A 14,357-nucleotide genomic window follows, 5' to 3' on the forward strand; every position below is an offset into this window, starting at 1 on the left:
GGTATATGAAAACATGGACCGATTTTCCCCTTTACAATTCTAAACGCTCCGCTTGCAAATGCAAATTTGCCCATGAACATTCCATTCGGGAATAGGGGCAAACTTCTCACATATCAATAAGTGTTGTGCGATTCAAGTTTTTTGAAGCTCAATGAGAAGGGGCCTCCTTTTGATAGGCGACTCCATACGGCGTGCAACACCTCTTTGTGTAGAAGTTTTTACATGGCTCCCATACCAAATGGTACAGTACCTCCCAAATGTCGCCAGCATTAGGAGGCGATAACCACCGCTGAAAATGTTCATGATGTTCTCACCAGGATTCCAACCCAAGCGTTTAGCATTATCCTTAACATTCCTTACGGCCAACGCAATGCACTGCATATATATAGGGGACATCCCCTGCGTGTTGGTTAAGTGAAAAAAAAAAATAGACGGACGAACAAACATGGCTACACCACTACTGTGGTACAGGGTATTATAACTTAGTGCATTTGTTTGTAACACCCAGAACGAAGAGAGATAGATCCAGTGATCAGTATACCGATCGACTCAGAATCACTTTCTGATTCCATTTAGCTACGTCCGTCTGTCTGTGTCTATCTGTCCGTCTGTCCATGTTAATTTGTGTACAAAGTACAGGTCGCAATTTTCATCCGATTGTCTTCAAATTTGGTATGGGCATGTTTTTCTGCCTAGAGTTGAAGCCTATTGAAATTGGAAAAAATCTGTTCAGATTTACATATAGCTCCCATATATATGTTCGTCCGATTTGCGGTAATAATGCAGTAAAATGGTCATTTGTTAACCGATTCTCTCGAAATTTGGCAGGAAGGATTTTCTTATAACTCTCGACATTACCGGAGAATTTCATAGAAATCGGCTCAGATTCATATATAGCTGTCATATATATATATATCGCCCGATTTTCACTCCTAGAGCCACTGCAAGCGTATTTTTTGACCAATCTTGCCAAAACTTTGTAGAACGGATTCGTCGACGACTGTCACAATGTCTATAAAGTTTGGTCGAAATCGGTTCAGATTTAGATATAGCTCCCATACATATGTTCGTCCGATTTGCAGAAATATTGCAGTAAAATGCTCATTTGTTAACCGATTCTCTTGAAATTTGGCAGGAAGGATTTTCTTATAACTCTCGACATTACCGATGAATTTCATAGAAATCGGTTCAGATTTAGATATAGCTCTCTCATATATATATCGCCCGATTTTCACCCCTAGAGCCACTGCAAACGTATTTTTTGACCAATCATGCCAAAACTTTGTAGAACGGATTCCTCGATGACTGCCATATTATTTGAGAAGTTTTCTCGAAATCGGTTCAGATGTAGATATAGCTCCCATACTTATGTTCGTCCGATTTTGAAAAATATTGCAATTAAGTGCTCATTTGTTAACCATATCTCTCGAAATTTTGACAGGAAGGATTTTCTTATAACTCTCGACATTACCGGTGAATTTCATAGAAATCGGTTCAGATTTATTCTTTCAAACGAATTGATTTTTTGGACCTATGACTTGAAACGCATATCTCTGAGAGACTTGCTTCTACACATATCAGCTTTAGTAGTGTGTGCAGCTTGCAATTTTTATTTTTTACAACAAACATTTTACTTTATTTTTCCTTTTTTTTGATTTACCTATTATTTCCCTTTTGTATGCCTTTAGCGATGACACTGGCACCACGCGCAGCATTAAGTCCGATACCGAAAATATTGAAATATCATCACGTGACTCAGAAACTGATAACAACGCACAATCGAAACAGCACACTTCTTGAAATCCATTTTTTTGTATAACACTTAATTATTATTTGTTATAAATTGTAAGTTTTAACTGTTATACTCTTTTAAATGAAGCTTTTTGTTTGCCTTTCTTTTAGTTAAGACTTTTTGTATGTATGTATTTATGATTTTTTGTTGTACTAATATGTTTTTATTTTAACTTTAAAATTTTTTATGTAAAATTGCGTAATTAAAAATAAAAGCTCTAAAAGAAACTTCCAAGATTTAAAGTGTTTTTTATTATTATTTTTGTTTTGGTTTTTTTAATTAAACAAAAAAAAAAAACCATAATATCTAATCGAAAAAGCTTAAATAATTAAGAATTTGATAAATATTATAAATTATTATATATCGTAACAAAATTGAGTTAAATTGCTAAAGGTAAATATTAAAAATATTTTTTTTTTAAATATTTAATTGGGAATTTTTACAATAAAACCAGTAATGTGTTCTATTAAGAGAAAAGACGAGTATTGATTAAAATTTTGGTCTTTAGGAATAAAAAAAAAACTATCTACTTTGGTTAACATTTCGTACCTTATATTCAGCCGAAATTTCCCAGCACCATTGGCAGTCTGCAAGAAGTGCTTTACACTGAGGTTTTTACTCTCAGCAGAAGTTGGAGGGTTTAGACCGCGCGTCATGCACTGGGTCTATACTGCAGTTGCCAGACCTAAAATGCTATATGGTGTTGTGGTCTGGTGGACGGCGCTTCAAAATTCAGCCTACTGCTCAATACTCAAACGAATCCATAGGATGGCTTCTTTGTGAATCACAGCCGCACTGAGGACGACACCATCTGATGCACAGAACTTAATGCTGCATCTAATGTCTCTGGACATTGTGGTTAGACAAATTGCTGCGACAACTGCCGTGAGGCTAAGGGAGTTTTCTCATTGGTCAAGTAGCGGCTAAGGACACTGTGTCATCCTTGATACAATATCCCATGTTCCAGGCAGTGTGGATTACACCCTACCTGTACCTCTATTCCTGATAGAACCAATTGGAACTACGATATCCCTGGTAACAGAAGTTGCATAGACTTCTATACGGATGGTTCCAAACTAAACAATCAGGTGGGCTTTAGGGTGTACTCTAAAGATCTAAAACAGGTCATATCGAAAAGGTTACCCGACCTCTGCAGTGTGTATCAAGCAGAGATCCTATCAATAAAGGATGTGATGGAATGGCTAAGATATAATGTCATTACCGGCATAACTATCTTCTCAGACAATCAGGCAGCCAATAAATCCCTGGAGAACGTATATCTGAGCACAAAACCCGCTCTCGACTGTCGCAGATCTCTCAACGAGATGGCTGAACAATTCAAAAATTCACCTGTTTTGGGTGCCGGGCCACAGAGATATGCCAGGGAGTTGTAAAGCGGATGAGCTTGCGAGACTAGAAACTGCCCTACACATTCCAGGAATACTAGAATCTGTGGGCATGCCTCTAGCGACATGTAAGCTACGTTTTCAGGACCAGGGCCGAATGACAACGATTGATAGGTGGTCACAAAGAGGGGGCTGTGAGCATTCCAAAACTATGTGGCCTAATCTAGACTTGAAGAGGTCTACTACTTTGCTGTCATTGGCTAGAACAGACGTCTCAGTCATTGTGTTCGTCATGGCAGGTCACTGTCTAATCGAAAAACAGGTTGCCAACAACGACTTTTGCAGAAGCTGTGAGGACATCGAAGAGGAAGAGACAGTGTAACTTCTGTGTGTATGTCGCACTAGCGGTCAAAAGGAGTTCCACTTTTGGTTCTCATTTCTTTGAGAACCTGTCTGATTTAGCAGATGTGAACATTCGCAAGTTATTGGGCTTTTTAAAGCGATCTGGATGATTAAACGATAGGAACTACAATAGAACATATCTTCCTGCTTTTGTTCCTGTGGTATCACAATGGACGAAAACGTCTAAGTGAGTCTGATGCCAGACTGCCACTTAAACCTTACCTAACCCAACTTCCACTTTGAGAACCTCTCATTTCAGTTCATTTCATTGAGAAGCTTTCTGATTAAGCGGATGTGAAAATTCACAAGTTATTGGTGTTTTTAAAGCGATCTGGATGATACATCTCCTATACCTGTGGTTTTACAATGAACGAAAACGTCTAAGTGAGGCTGATGGCAGACTGCCCCTGAAACCTAACCTAACCTGACTTTCAGCAGAAGATAATATCAATTTCTCCCCCATACACCTCCATGAGGTTTATTGTCAAGCGTGCACATTTGTGTGTGGAGTAGAAGGCATCCGCTTACACTAGTGCACCAAAAAGGCGTTAGTTTCAGCACCATGTAAAATTTTTTGCATCGGAATAATCCATGCGTTATAATTAATATGTTCTTCCCTAAACATTGAAATAGCGATGATTTCAGCACAAGAAACATTTGCGCCTCTTGTAGAGCCCACAAGATGCACCCTTAAAATGTCAGTGTTTCCGGTTTTATGAGAATTTTTACTGCCACATTGTGCTCGATCTCGGCCGAAATCGATGTCGCGATCGGATTATTAAGCCGGAGTCATAGACCGGTTCGGGGTCGAGCCAAGCTAACTTAAGTACAACCGGTCTCCAACTGTGGCCGAATGCTCAGACTGTCACTTCGACTTCAACTCCGGTCTCGAAACCTCGACTGCCGCCCCTGCAGTGACTTTAAGCTTGCCTTTCCTTTGGTTCAAACAAAGTTTTATCTTTGGCAAACTTTTATTCTTGATACTGATATTTCCAAACCGCGTAGTCAAATGTTCGGTTATCTCAATGGCAGCCCAGAAGATAGAAGTTTAGATAGAAGTTCACAGTAGTCCTTAACCCTAAGGATCTTTGTCTCCTCGTGTAAATGCTCGGTGCCTGCCATTTAGTGGCATACTGTGATGATCCTTAGTGCAGTGTTCTGACAAGGTGTTTCGATCACCCCCGCGGTCCATGCCGAGGCCACATAGTTTATCACCGGTTGCCCTATCATCTTACAAGTCGTCAACAGGATTTCCTTGTTCATCCCCCACGCGCTGCCGGCCAAAGATTTGAGGACTCTATTCTTGTTCCTTGGCCTTTCGCAAATCCAAAAAGCGTGGGCCGACATTGAGTGGTTGTCAAGGGTTACTTCCAAGAATTTTGGGTGCCTCATTGATGGTTCATCACTCATGAGACCTAGTATCGACCTATTATTAACGGACAACAGCTTCTTTGTTTGCTAAAATGATATGGCATTCTTAAGATCCTTCGATTTCCCTTTGAAAAAATTTGGATCCCTTTTCCTTAAAAGTATTACAACATCGTCTGCATAGGTGGCTCAAATTTCCTCATGGCTTAAAGTAGCACCCACACCTTTGTTCCCTGAGACCAGCAGATTTTCCACCTTTTCGTTAGCATGTGGCCTAGCTAATCCTGGTCCATCAGAATCTGGTCTAAAAATAACAAAAGTGTGTTGGTTCTTACATGGTCAAGGGCCTCGCCAATGCACACTGGTAGTATACACATTTTAGCAACTTATAATTTATCATACCCACGACCATAGGATGGGGCTAAACTAATCTAGTCATTCCATTTGTAACACCTCGAAATATTGATCTGCGACCCCATAAAGCATATACAATAAATTCTTGATCGTCTCGACATTCTGAGTATATCTAGCCATCTCCGCCCCGGACGGACGGACTGTTGAAATCACGATAGCGGTCGAACGCGTAAAGATAGATCATTGGCAATTGCAAATGCGCCATATTGGTTCAGATTTGGATACAACTCCTATATATACCGATCCCCCTGTTTGACATCTTGAGCCTCCGATTTGGCTAAAATTAGGAAAAAAGACTTGAGTCATGGCTTCCAATATCCATGTCAAGTATGACCCTAATCGGTCTATAAACAGATATAGCCCTCATATAAACCGATCCCCAGATTTGACGTCTTGAGCTCTGAGAAGCCTCAATTTTCATCCAATTTGGCCAAAATTTGAAAAAAGACTTGAGTTATGGCTTCCATGTCACGTATGATCGGAATCGGTTTATAAACAGATAGCCCCCATATAAACCGATCCCCCTAGAAGTTACCCCTTAGAAGTATTATACCATTGTCTGCGTATTAGATGGGTTCAAATCCCTCCTCGGTCACTATCCGTGATAGGTCATTTATGGTGGTCACCCATAGGAGTGGCGATAAAAAGCTCCCCTGTGGCGTGCCCGGTGCCACTTTCTCCCTTATATTTTTGCCATGGGACACACAATTTATCCACCTGTTCCTTAGCATATGGTTTATCCAATCTCTAAGGACCGGGTCCACCCCGTACTGGTCTAAGCATTGGATCAGTGTGTCGGTCCGCACATTGTTAAAAGCCCCCTCGATGTCAATGCATACCGCCAGGGTGTACGTTTTGGCATCGAAGGATTCTTCTATTTTATGCACAACCTCGTGCAGAGCAGCCTCCACCGACCTTCCCTTGACATAGGCATGCTGTTTGTATTTGAGCAGTTCGCTGGATGTCCTACTGTTTATCATGGTGTCCACAAAACGTTCCATGATTTTGAGTAGAAAGGACGGAAAAAAAATGAAGTAATAAAATAAAATAAAATAAAATAAAATAAAATAAAATAAAATAAAATAAAATAAAATAAAATAAAATAAAATAAAATAAAATAAAATAAAATAAAATAAAATAAAATAAAATAAAATAAAATAAAATAAAATAAAATAAAATAAAATAAAATAAAATAAAATAAAATAAAATAAAATAAAATAAAATAAAATAAAATAAAATAAAATAAAATAAAATAAAATAAAATAAAAAAAAATAAAATAAAATAAAATAAAATAAAATGAAGTAATAAAATAAAATAAAATAAAATAAAATAAAATAAAATAAAATAAAATGAAATAAAATAAAATAAAATAAAATAAAATAAAATGAGTAATGCGCCCTCTAGAGGCTCAAGAAGTAAAGACCCCAGATCGGTTTATATGGCAGCTATATCGGGTTATAGACCGATTCGGACCGTAATTAGCACAGTTGTTGGAAGTGGTACCGAAGCACTACGTGCAAAATTTCAGACAAATCGGATAAGAATTGCGCCCTCTAGAGGCTCAAGAATTCAAGACCCAAGATCGGTTTATATGGCAGCTATATCGGGTTAAAGACCGATTCGGACCGTACTTAGCACAGTTGTTGTAAGTGATACAAAAACACCACGTGTACAATTACAGACAAATCGGATAATAATTGCGCCCTCTAGAGGCTCAAGAATTCAAGACCCAAGATCGGTTTATATGGCAGCTATATCGGGTTATAGACCGATTCGGACCATAATTAGCACAATTGTTGGAAGTGGTACCGAAGCACTACGTGCACAATTACAGACAAATCGGATAAGAGGCCGAAGAAGTTAAGACCCAAGATCGGTTTATATGGCAGCTATATCAAAACATGGTTCGATATGGCCCATTTACAATCCTAACCGACCTACACTCATAAGAAGTATTTGTGCAAAATTTCAAGCGCTTAGCTTTACTCCTTCGAAAGTTTGGGTGCTTTCGACAGACAGACGGACGGACAGACAGACAGACGGATAGATGGACGGACGGATGGACGGACGGACATGGCAAGATGGACTTAAAATTTCATGACGAACAAGAATATATATATACTTTATGGGGTCTTAGATGCATGTTTCGAGGTGTTACAAACGGAATGATGAAATTAGTATACCCTCATCCTATGGTGGAGGGTATAAATAAAAACAATAATGCTAATAATGCAATTACTTTTTGGGTTGCCCAAAAAGTAATTGCGGATGCATTTTTAATAAAACTTAGAATGAAGTTTAATCAAATATATAACTGTCATTTTGTTCGATAACCTTTTGCCATCTTCCTGGCAAATTTAGTATTCCACGCTCATAGAACTTCTGGCCTTTATCTGCAAAAAACTGAACCAAGTGCGATTTTATAGCCTCATCATTGCCGAAAGTTTTACCATTTAAGGAGTACTGCAAAGATCGAAATAAATGGTAGTCTGATGGTGTAAGGTCAGGGCTATATGGTGGATGCAATAAAAGTTCCCAGCCAAGCTCACTCAGTTTTTGGCGAGTGACCAAAGATGTGTGCGGTCTAACGTTGTCCTGGTGGAATATGACACCTTTTTGATTGACCAATTCTGGTCGCTTCTCCTTGATGGCTGTATTCAATTTGTCCAATTGTTGACAGTAAACATCCGAATTAATCGTTTGGTTCCTTGGAAGCAGCTCACCCTTCCAATCCCACCAAACAGACAGCATAACCTTCTTTTGGTGGATATCAGCCTTTGAAGTGGTTTGAGCTGGTTCACCATGCTTGGACCATGATCGTTTTCGACTAACGTTGTTGTAAACAATCCATTTTTCATCTCCAGTTGTGATTCGTTTTAAAAACGGATCGAATTCATTGCGTTTAAGGTGCATATCACAAGCGTTGATTCGGTTTGTTAAATGAATTCTTTCAATACATGTGGTACCCAAATATCAAGCTTTTTCACCAGTCCAAGACTTTTTATGGGATAATGAACGATTGATTTTGGTATATTTAACTTCTCTCCTATCTCACGCTCAGTTACATGACGATCCAATTCGATTAATGCTTTGATTTGGTCATCATCAACTTCATTTGGTCGTCCTGAAAAATCCGCAATTACTTTTTGGGCAACCCAATATATACTTTATGGGGTCTTAGATGCATGTTTCGAGATGTTACAAACGGAATGGTGAAATTAGTATATCCCCATCCTATGGTGGAGGGTATAAATAAAAACAATAATGCTAATAATAATTTACTTTAAACTTTAATTGACTATTAACTTAAACTGTTAATTATTTAGGCTTATGATTAAAGCTTCTTGTTATAAACTTATTATTCAATTTTAAACAGTGATGTATGCCTAAGTAAGTATGGTACTTCATTTATTGTGACAGATTTTAATTTATGATTTTGTTCAACTTGAGTATTGTTTGATTATATCCCTTTCCATCATCATTCACATTATAAATATTAATAATCGTATATAAAATATATAAAATTTGGTTATATCAAAAGAAGATTTCAAATTGATGTAAATTCCACTCGTCATATTAATCAAATATTTTGAAAATGTAATCATGCAAAACCCACATACCATTTCCTAGTTTTAAAACATAAAAAATTTAATTTCATGATGTCTTATGGCAAAACTTGAATGGAAAATTCACAGAATACAAGTGTAAAGAATTCATTGAAGAAGCCCTTTCATTTAATACGCACATCGAATTTTATCTGTAGGGCTACTAGTAGAGAAAAGTGGCAATTTATTGTTGAGAGAGAGAGTTGTATTTTTCAAAGTCATCACATTAGTTGTGACATTATTCTTCTTTTGTAATGAGTAATCTTTGCGATATGTTTATAAAGTGGTGAATGGATGTATCTGTATCACAAGTGTAACTCCAAAGGATAATGTTAGGGCGTGAAAATTTTTATAAAAAACAATTGGTATGGTCTTTATTAGGAAGTTTGTTTGATGGAAACTAAAAAACAATGTGAGAAATGAACATTTAGTCATATTTTCAAGAAGAAGGCAGACTTGCTTCCTGCGATATACATAAGCCGATACAGCTTCCAAATAATCCAATCATTCTTTTTTACCTCTTGAGGGTATTAAAAGCGTATTTATCATCCAAGTTCAATGAAATTTCAAATAGCGAAGTGAATTGGCGCTTCCTTTATGTCCAACATAGAAAGATGGGTGCCAACTTCCTCAATATGTTTGTAATACCTCAAAATACTATTCCCAGATCCTATAAACTTGGATGTCCTATCATATGTTTGTCGAAAGGAAACTAAATTTCGAACAAACTATGCGAAAATATTTCATATTGATGTTGCTCGGTTGGAATTCTAAATTGGATAAATCAGTCCATAGATGGAGGAATATTAATCTGCGACGCTATAAGCCATATATAATCTTGATATTCTTGACATTCTTAGTCAGTCTAGCCATATACCTCTGTCCGTCGGATAATCACGATAGCGGTCGCATGTATAAAGGTATCCCCTTGAAATTTTCCATAGATGCTTTTTATTCATTTGGGTCGTTGGGGTTCGGTTCAGAATTGGATATAGCTCCCATATTAACCCATTTACGCTTGACGCTGGATTCCCTTGTCCGATTTTGATGAAATTTCATAAATTTCATTTAGATATTAGACATTTTTATACCCACCACCGAAGGATGGGTGTATATTCACTTTGTCATTCCGTTTGCAACACATCGATATATCCATCCATTTCCGACCCTAAAAAGTATATATATATATTCTTGATCAGCGTAAAAATCTAGTGTGATTTCTTTTCCGTTGAAATCACACTACAGTCTTTAAAAACTGAGATATTGAGTTGAAACTTTGCACTGAACCTTGTTTTATCCATAAGCAGGTTAAGTTCGATGATGGGCTATATCGAACTATATCTTGATATAGCCTCCATATAGACCGATCCACCCATTAAGGGTCTCTGGCCCATAAAAGACAAATTTATTATCCGATTTTGCTGAAATTTAAGACAGTGAGTTAGGTTCGACATCCTTCGTCAATTTGGTCCAAATCTGTCCAGATTTTGATATAGCTGCCATATAGACCGATCGCCAGATTTAAGGTTTTAGGCCCATAAAAGCCACATTTATTATCCGATTTTGCTGAAATTTGGGCCAGTGAGTTTTGTAAGGCCCTTCGATATTCTTCGTCAATTTGGCCCAAATCGGTCAAAATTTGGATATAGCTGCCATATAGACCGATCTCTCGATTTAAGGTCTTAGGCCCATAAAAGCCACATTTATTATCCGAATTTGCTGAAATTTGGGACAGTGAGCTGTGTTAGGCCCTTCGACATTCTTCGTCAATTTGGCTCAAATCGGTCCAGTTTTGGATATAGCTGCCATATATACCGATCCTCCGATTTAGGGTCTTAGGCCCAGAAAAGCCACATTTATTATCCGATTTTGCTGCAATTTGGGACAGTGAGCTGTGTTAGACCCATCGACATCTTTCTGCAAATTGGTAAAGATCGGTCCAGTTTTGGATATAGCTGCCATATAGACCGATCTCTCGATTTAGGGTCTTAGGCCCAGAAAAGCCACATTTATTATCCGATTTTGCTTAAATTTGGGCCAGTGAGTTTTGTAAGGCCCTTCGATGTTCTTCGTCAATTTGGCTCAAATCGGTCCAGTTTTGGATATAGCTGCCATATATACCGATCCTCCGATTTAGTGTCTTAGGCCCATAAAAGCCACATTTATTATTGCTGCAATTTGGGAGAGTGAGCTGTGTTAGGCCCTTCGACACTCTTCGTCAATTTGGCTCAAATCGATCCAGTTTTGGATATAGCTGCCATATATACCGATCCTCCGATTTAGGGTCTTAGGCCCATAAAAGCCACATTTTTTATCCGAATTTGCTGCAATTTGGGACAGTGAGCTGTGTTAGGCCTCCCGTCATCTTTCTGCAATTTGGTCAATATCGGTTCAGTTTTGGATATAGCTGCCATATAAACCGATCTTGAATCTTGACTTCTTGAGCCACTAGAGCGCGCAATTCTTATCCAACTTGGCTGAAATTTAGCATGACGTTTTTTTTCATGATATCCAACAACTGTGCTGAATATGGTTCAAATTAGTCCACAACCTGATATAGCTGCCATATAAACCGATCTGGGATCTTGACTTCTTGAGCCTTTAGTGGTCGCAATTATTATTCGATTTGTCTGAAATTTTGTACGACGGATCCTCTCATGACCATCAATATACGCGTTTATTATGGTCTGAAAGTATATATATTCTTGAACGTCTCGTCATTCTGAAACGATCTGGCCATGTCCGTCTGTGAGTCCATGTATTCTTGTAATCAAGGTACAGGTCGTATTTGTTGTCCAATCGTCACGAAATTTTGCACATGTCAATTTTTTAGCTCAAAGACGAACGCTACTGACTTTAGTAAAAATCGGTTCAGATTCAGATATTGCTCCCATATATATGTATCGCCCGATTTGCACTTTAATGGCTGTAGTAACTACAATTTTTAACCGATCTGCATATAATTTGGCACAGATTGTTTTGTTGCTGATTTTAACATATTTGCAGGATTTCATCAAAATCGGTACAGATTTAGATATAGCTTCCATAGATATATATCCCCCGATTTGCACTTTAATGGCTGTAGTAACTACAATTTTCAACCGATCTGCATAGAATTTGGCACGGATTGTTTTGTTACTCATCTTAATATATCTTCAAGATTTCATCAAAATCGGTACAGATTTAGATATAGCTTCCATATATATATTTATCGCCCGATTTGCCCTTTAATGGCAATAGTAACTACATTTCTCAACCGATGAGAACAAAATTTGGCTTGGATTGTTTTTTTACTCATCTGAATATATCTGCAAAGTTTCATCGAAATCGATTCAGATTTAGATATAGCTTCCAAATATATATATCGCCCGATTTGCACTTTAATGGCCATATTAACTACAACTTTCAACCGATCTGCACAAAATTTGGCACAGATTGTCTTGGGGTTGATCTTAACATATCTGCAAGATTTCATCAAAATCGATTCAGATTTAGATAAAGCTTCCACAATATATATAGCCCGATTTTCACTTTTTTGGCCGTAGTAACTACATTTTTCAACTGATCTGCACAAAATTTGGCACCGATTGTCTTGTGACTGATTTTAACATATCTGCAAAGTTTCATCAAAATCGGTTCAGATTTGGATATAGCTCCCATATATATATATCGCCCGATTTGCACTTTTATCGCCGTAGTAACTACATTTTTCAACTGATCTGCATCAAATTCGGCTTCGATTGTTTTGTTACTGATCTCAACATATCTGTAAGAAATCATCAAAATCGGTTCAGATTTAGATATAGCTTCCATTTATATGTATCGCCCGATTTGCCCTTTAATGGCTGTATTAACTACAATTTTCAATTGATCTGCACAAAATTTGGCACCGATTGTCGTGTGGCTGATTTTAACATATCTGCAAAGTTTCATTAAAATCGGTTCAGATTTGGATATAGCTCCCATATATATATATCGCCCGATTTGCACTTTTATCGCCGTAGTAACTACATTTTTCAACTGATCTGCATCAAATTCGGCTTGGATTGTTTTGTTACTGATCTCAACATATCTGTAAGAGATCATCAAAATCGGTTCAGATTTAGATATAGCTTCCATTTATATATATCGCCCGATTTGCACTTTAATGGCCGTTATAACTACAATTTTCAATCGATCTGCACAAAATTTGGAACAGATTGTTTTGTTGCTGATCTTAACATATCTGCAAGATTTCGTAAATATCGTTTCAGTTTTGGATATAGCTTCCATATATTTTTATCGCCGGATTTGCATTTATGTGGCCGTGTTAACAACAATTTTCAAATTTCGTAAAAAGTCGGTTCAGATTTAGATATAGCTCTCATATACTTATATATTGCCCGAATTTGTAATTGTATTGTAGGTGTAGGGTATTATATAGTCGCCTCCGCCCGACTTTGGCCTTTCTTTACTTGTTTATGATTGATTCTGTCCCACTGTGCAAGGTGCGTCGGTGTCTCTTGAAACAAAATGTGCTTTCTTCAAGCAATTGTTATGTGTGTTTATAATTTTCAATAAAAAATACAAAGTGAACACTACCAATGATTAGATATTCTGTAGAATTTTTTTATAAAAACAAAATCAACTGAAACTTGTGTACAATAGGAAGTTGCCTTAAAACCTTGTATCCTTTGTCAACAAACAACGGATATGTCCACTTACCACTTTCTATTCATAGTCCCTAAGCAAAACTCATAAATCAAAAAAAAAACCAAATAAGATTTTGCTCTCAGTATATTCAAGTCTTTGTGGTTCTATTTCGCTCCAAACCACACGTGTGTGTACAGTTTACAACAATTTGGATTAAAGAGAAAAACAAACAAAGAAATACACTTCTCTTGGTTTTTCTTTGTGTAATTATTAATTATTGCCAAAAAAAAAAAAAATTATAATATGTATACAAAAAATACCCTTACAATTTAAAACATAATCGTAGAGTGTGCGAATTTCAGGAGTATGCAAAACTGCACAAATAGTTCGGAGCCACAAAGTATGAATTCGGGCATCGAACATGCCGCCCTCATGGTGTCTGAGGAGAAAACCCAACATGATTCACGTAAGAGATTTCTATTATATATCCTACATATATATTCATTATAAAATACAACAACAACAAATAATCAACTATCACCCCCACTACTATTACTTCTACTACAACTCAACTATGACTATTCGTTCTACACAATTCCATGTTGTATTGTCTTTTGTTTTTCGTTTTAGTAATAGCTTCAATTTGTTATGTTTTCGTGATTAGATTTTATTTTTTTTAACGTACTTAGTTTTTGTTTTTGTGGTTACTCATAAACATAGACAAAGAAACTAAAGTAACTACCAACAACCAACATACATTTGTCTAATGAAGTAGAGTGTACTAACTCATATGTAAG

At 37.1% G+C, this 14,357-nt stretch overlaps 1 protein-coding gene across 1 annotated transcript in view; it reads left to right on the forward strand.

The window, feature by feature from the left end:
• Positions 1 to 14,357, forward strand: part of LOC106093246 (glucose transporter type 1) — a 308,325-nt gene that overhangs the window by 261,057 nt on the left and 32,911 nt on the right. The window contains exon 16 of the mRNA XM_059368524.1: positions 13,923 to 14,026. Within this exon, the coding sequence (XP_059224507.1) occupies positions 13,923 to 14,026 (104 nt within the window). The remainder of the gene's footprint in view (positions 1 to 13,922; positions 14,027 to 14,357) is intronic.

Source organism: Stomoxys calcitrans, chromosome 1, assembly GCF_963082655.1.
Source record: "Stomoxys calcitrans chromosome 1, idStoCalc2.1, whole genome shotgun sequence".
Lineage (NCBI taxonomy): Eukaryota > Metazoa > Arthropoda > Insecta > Diptera > Muscidae > Stomoxys > Stomoxys calcitrans.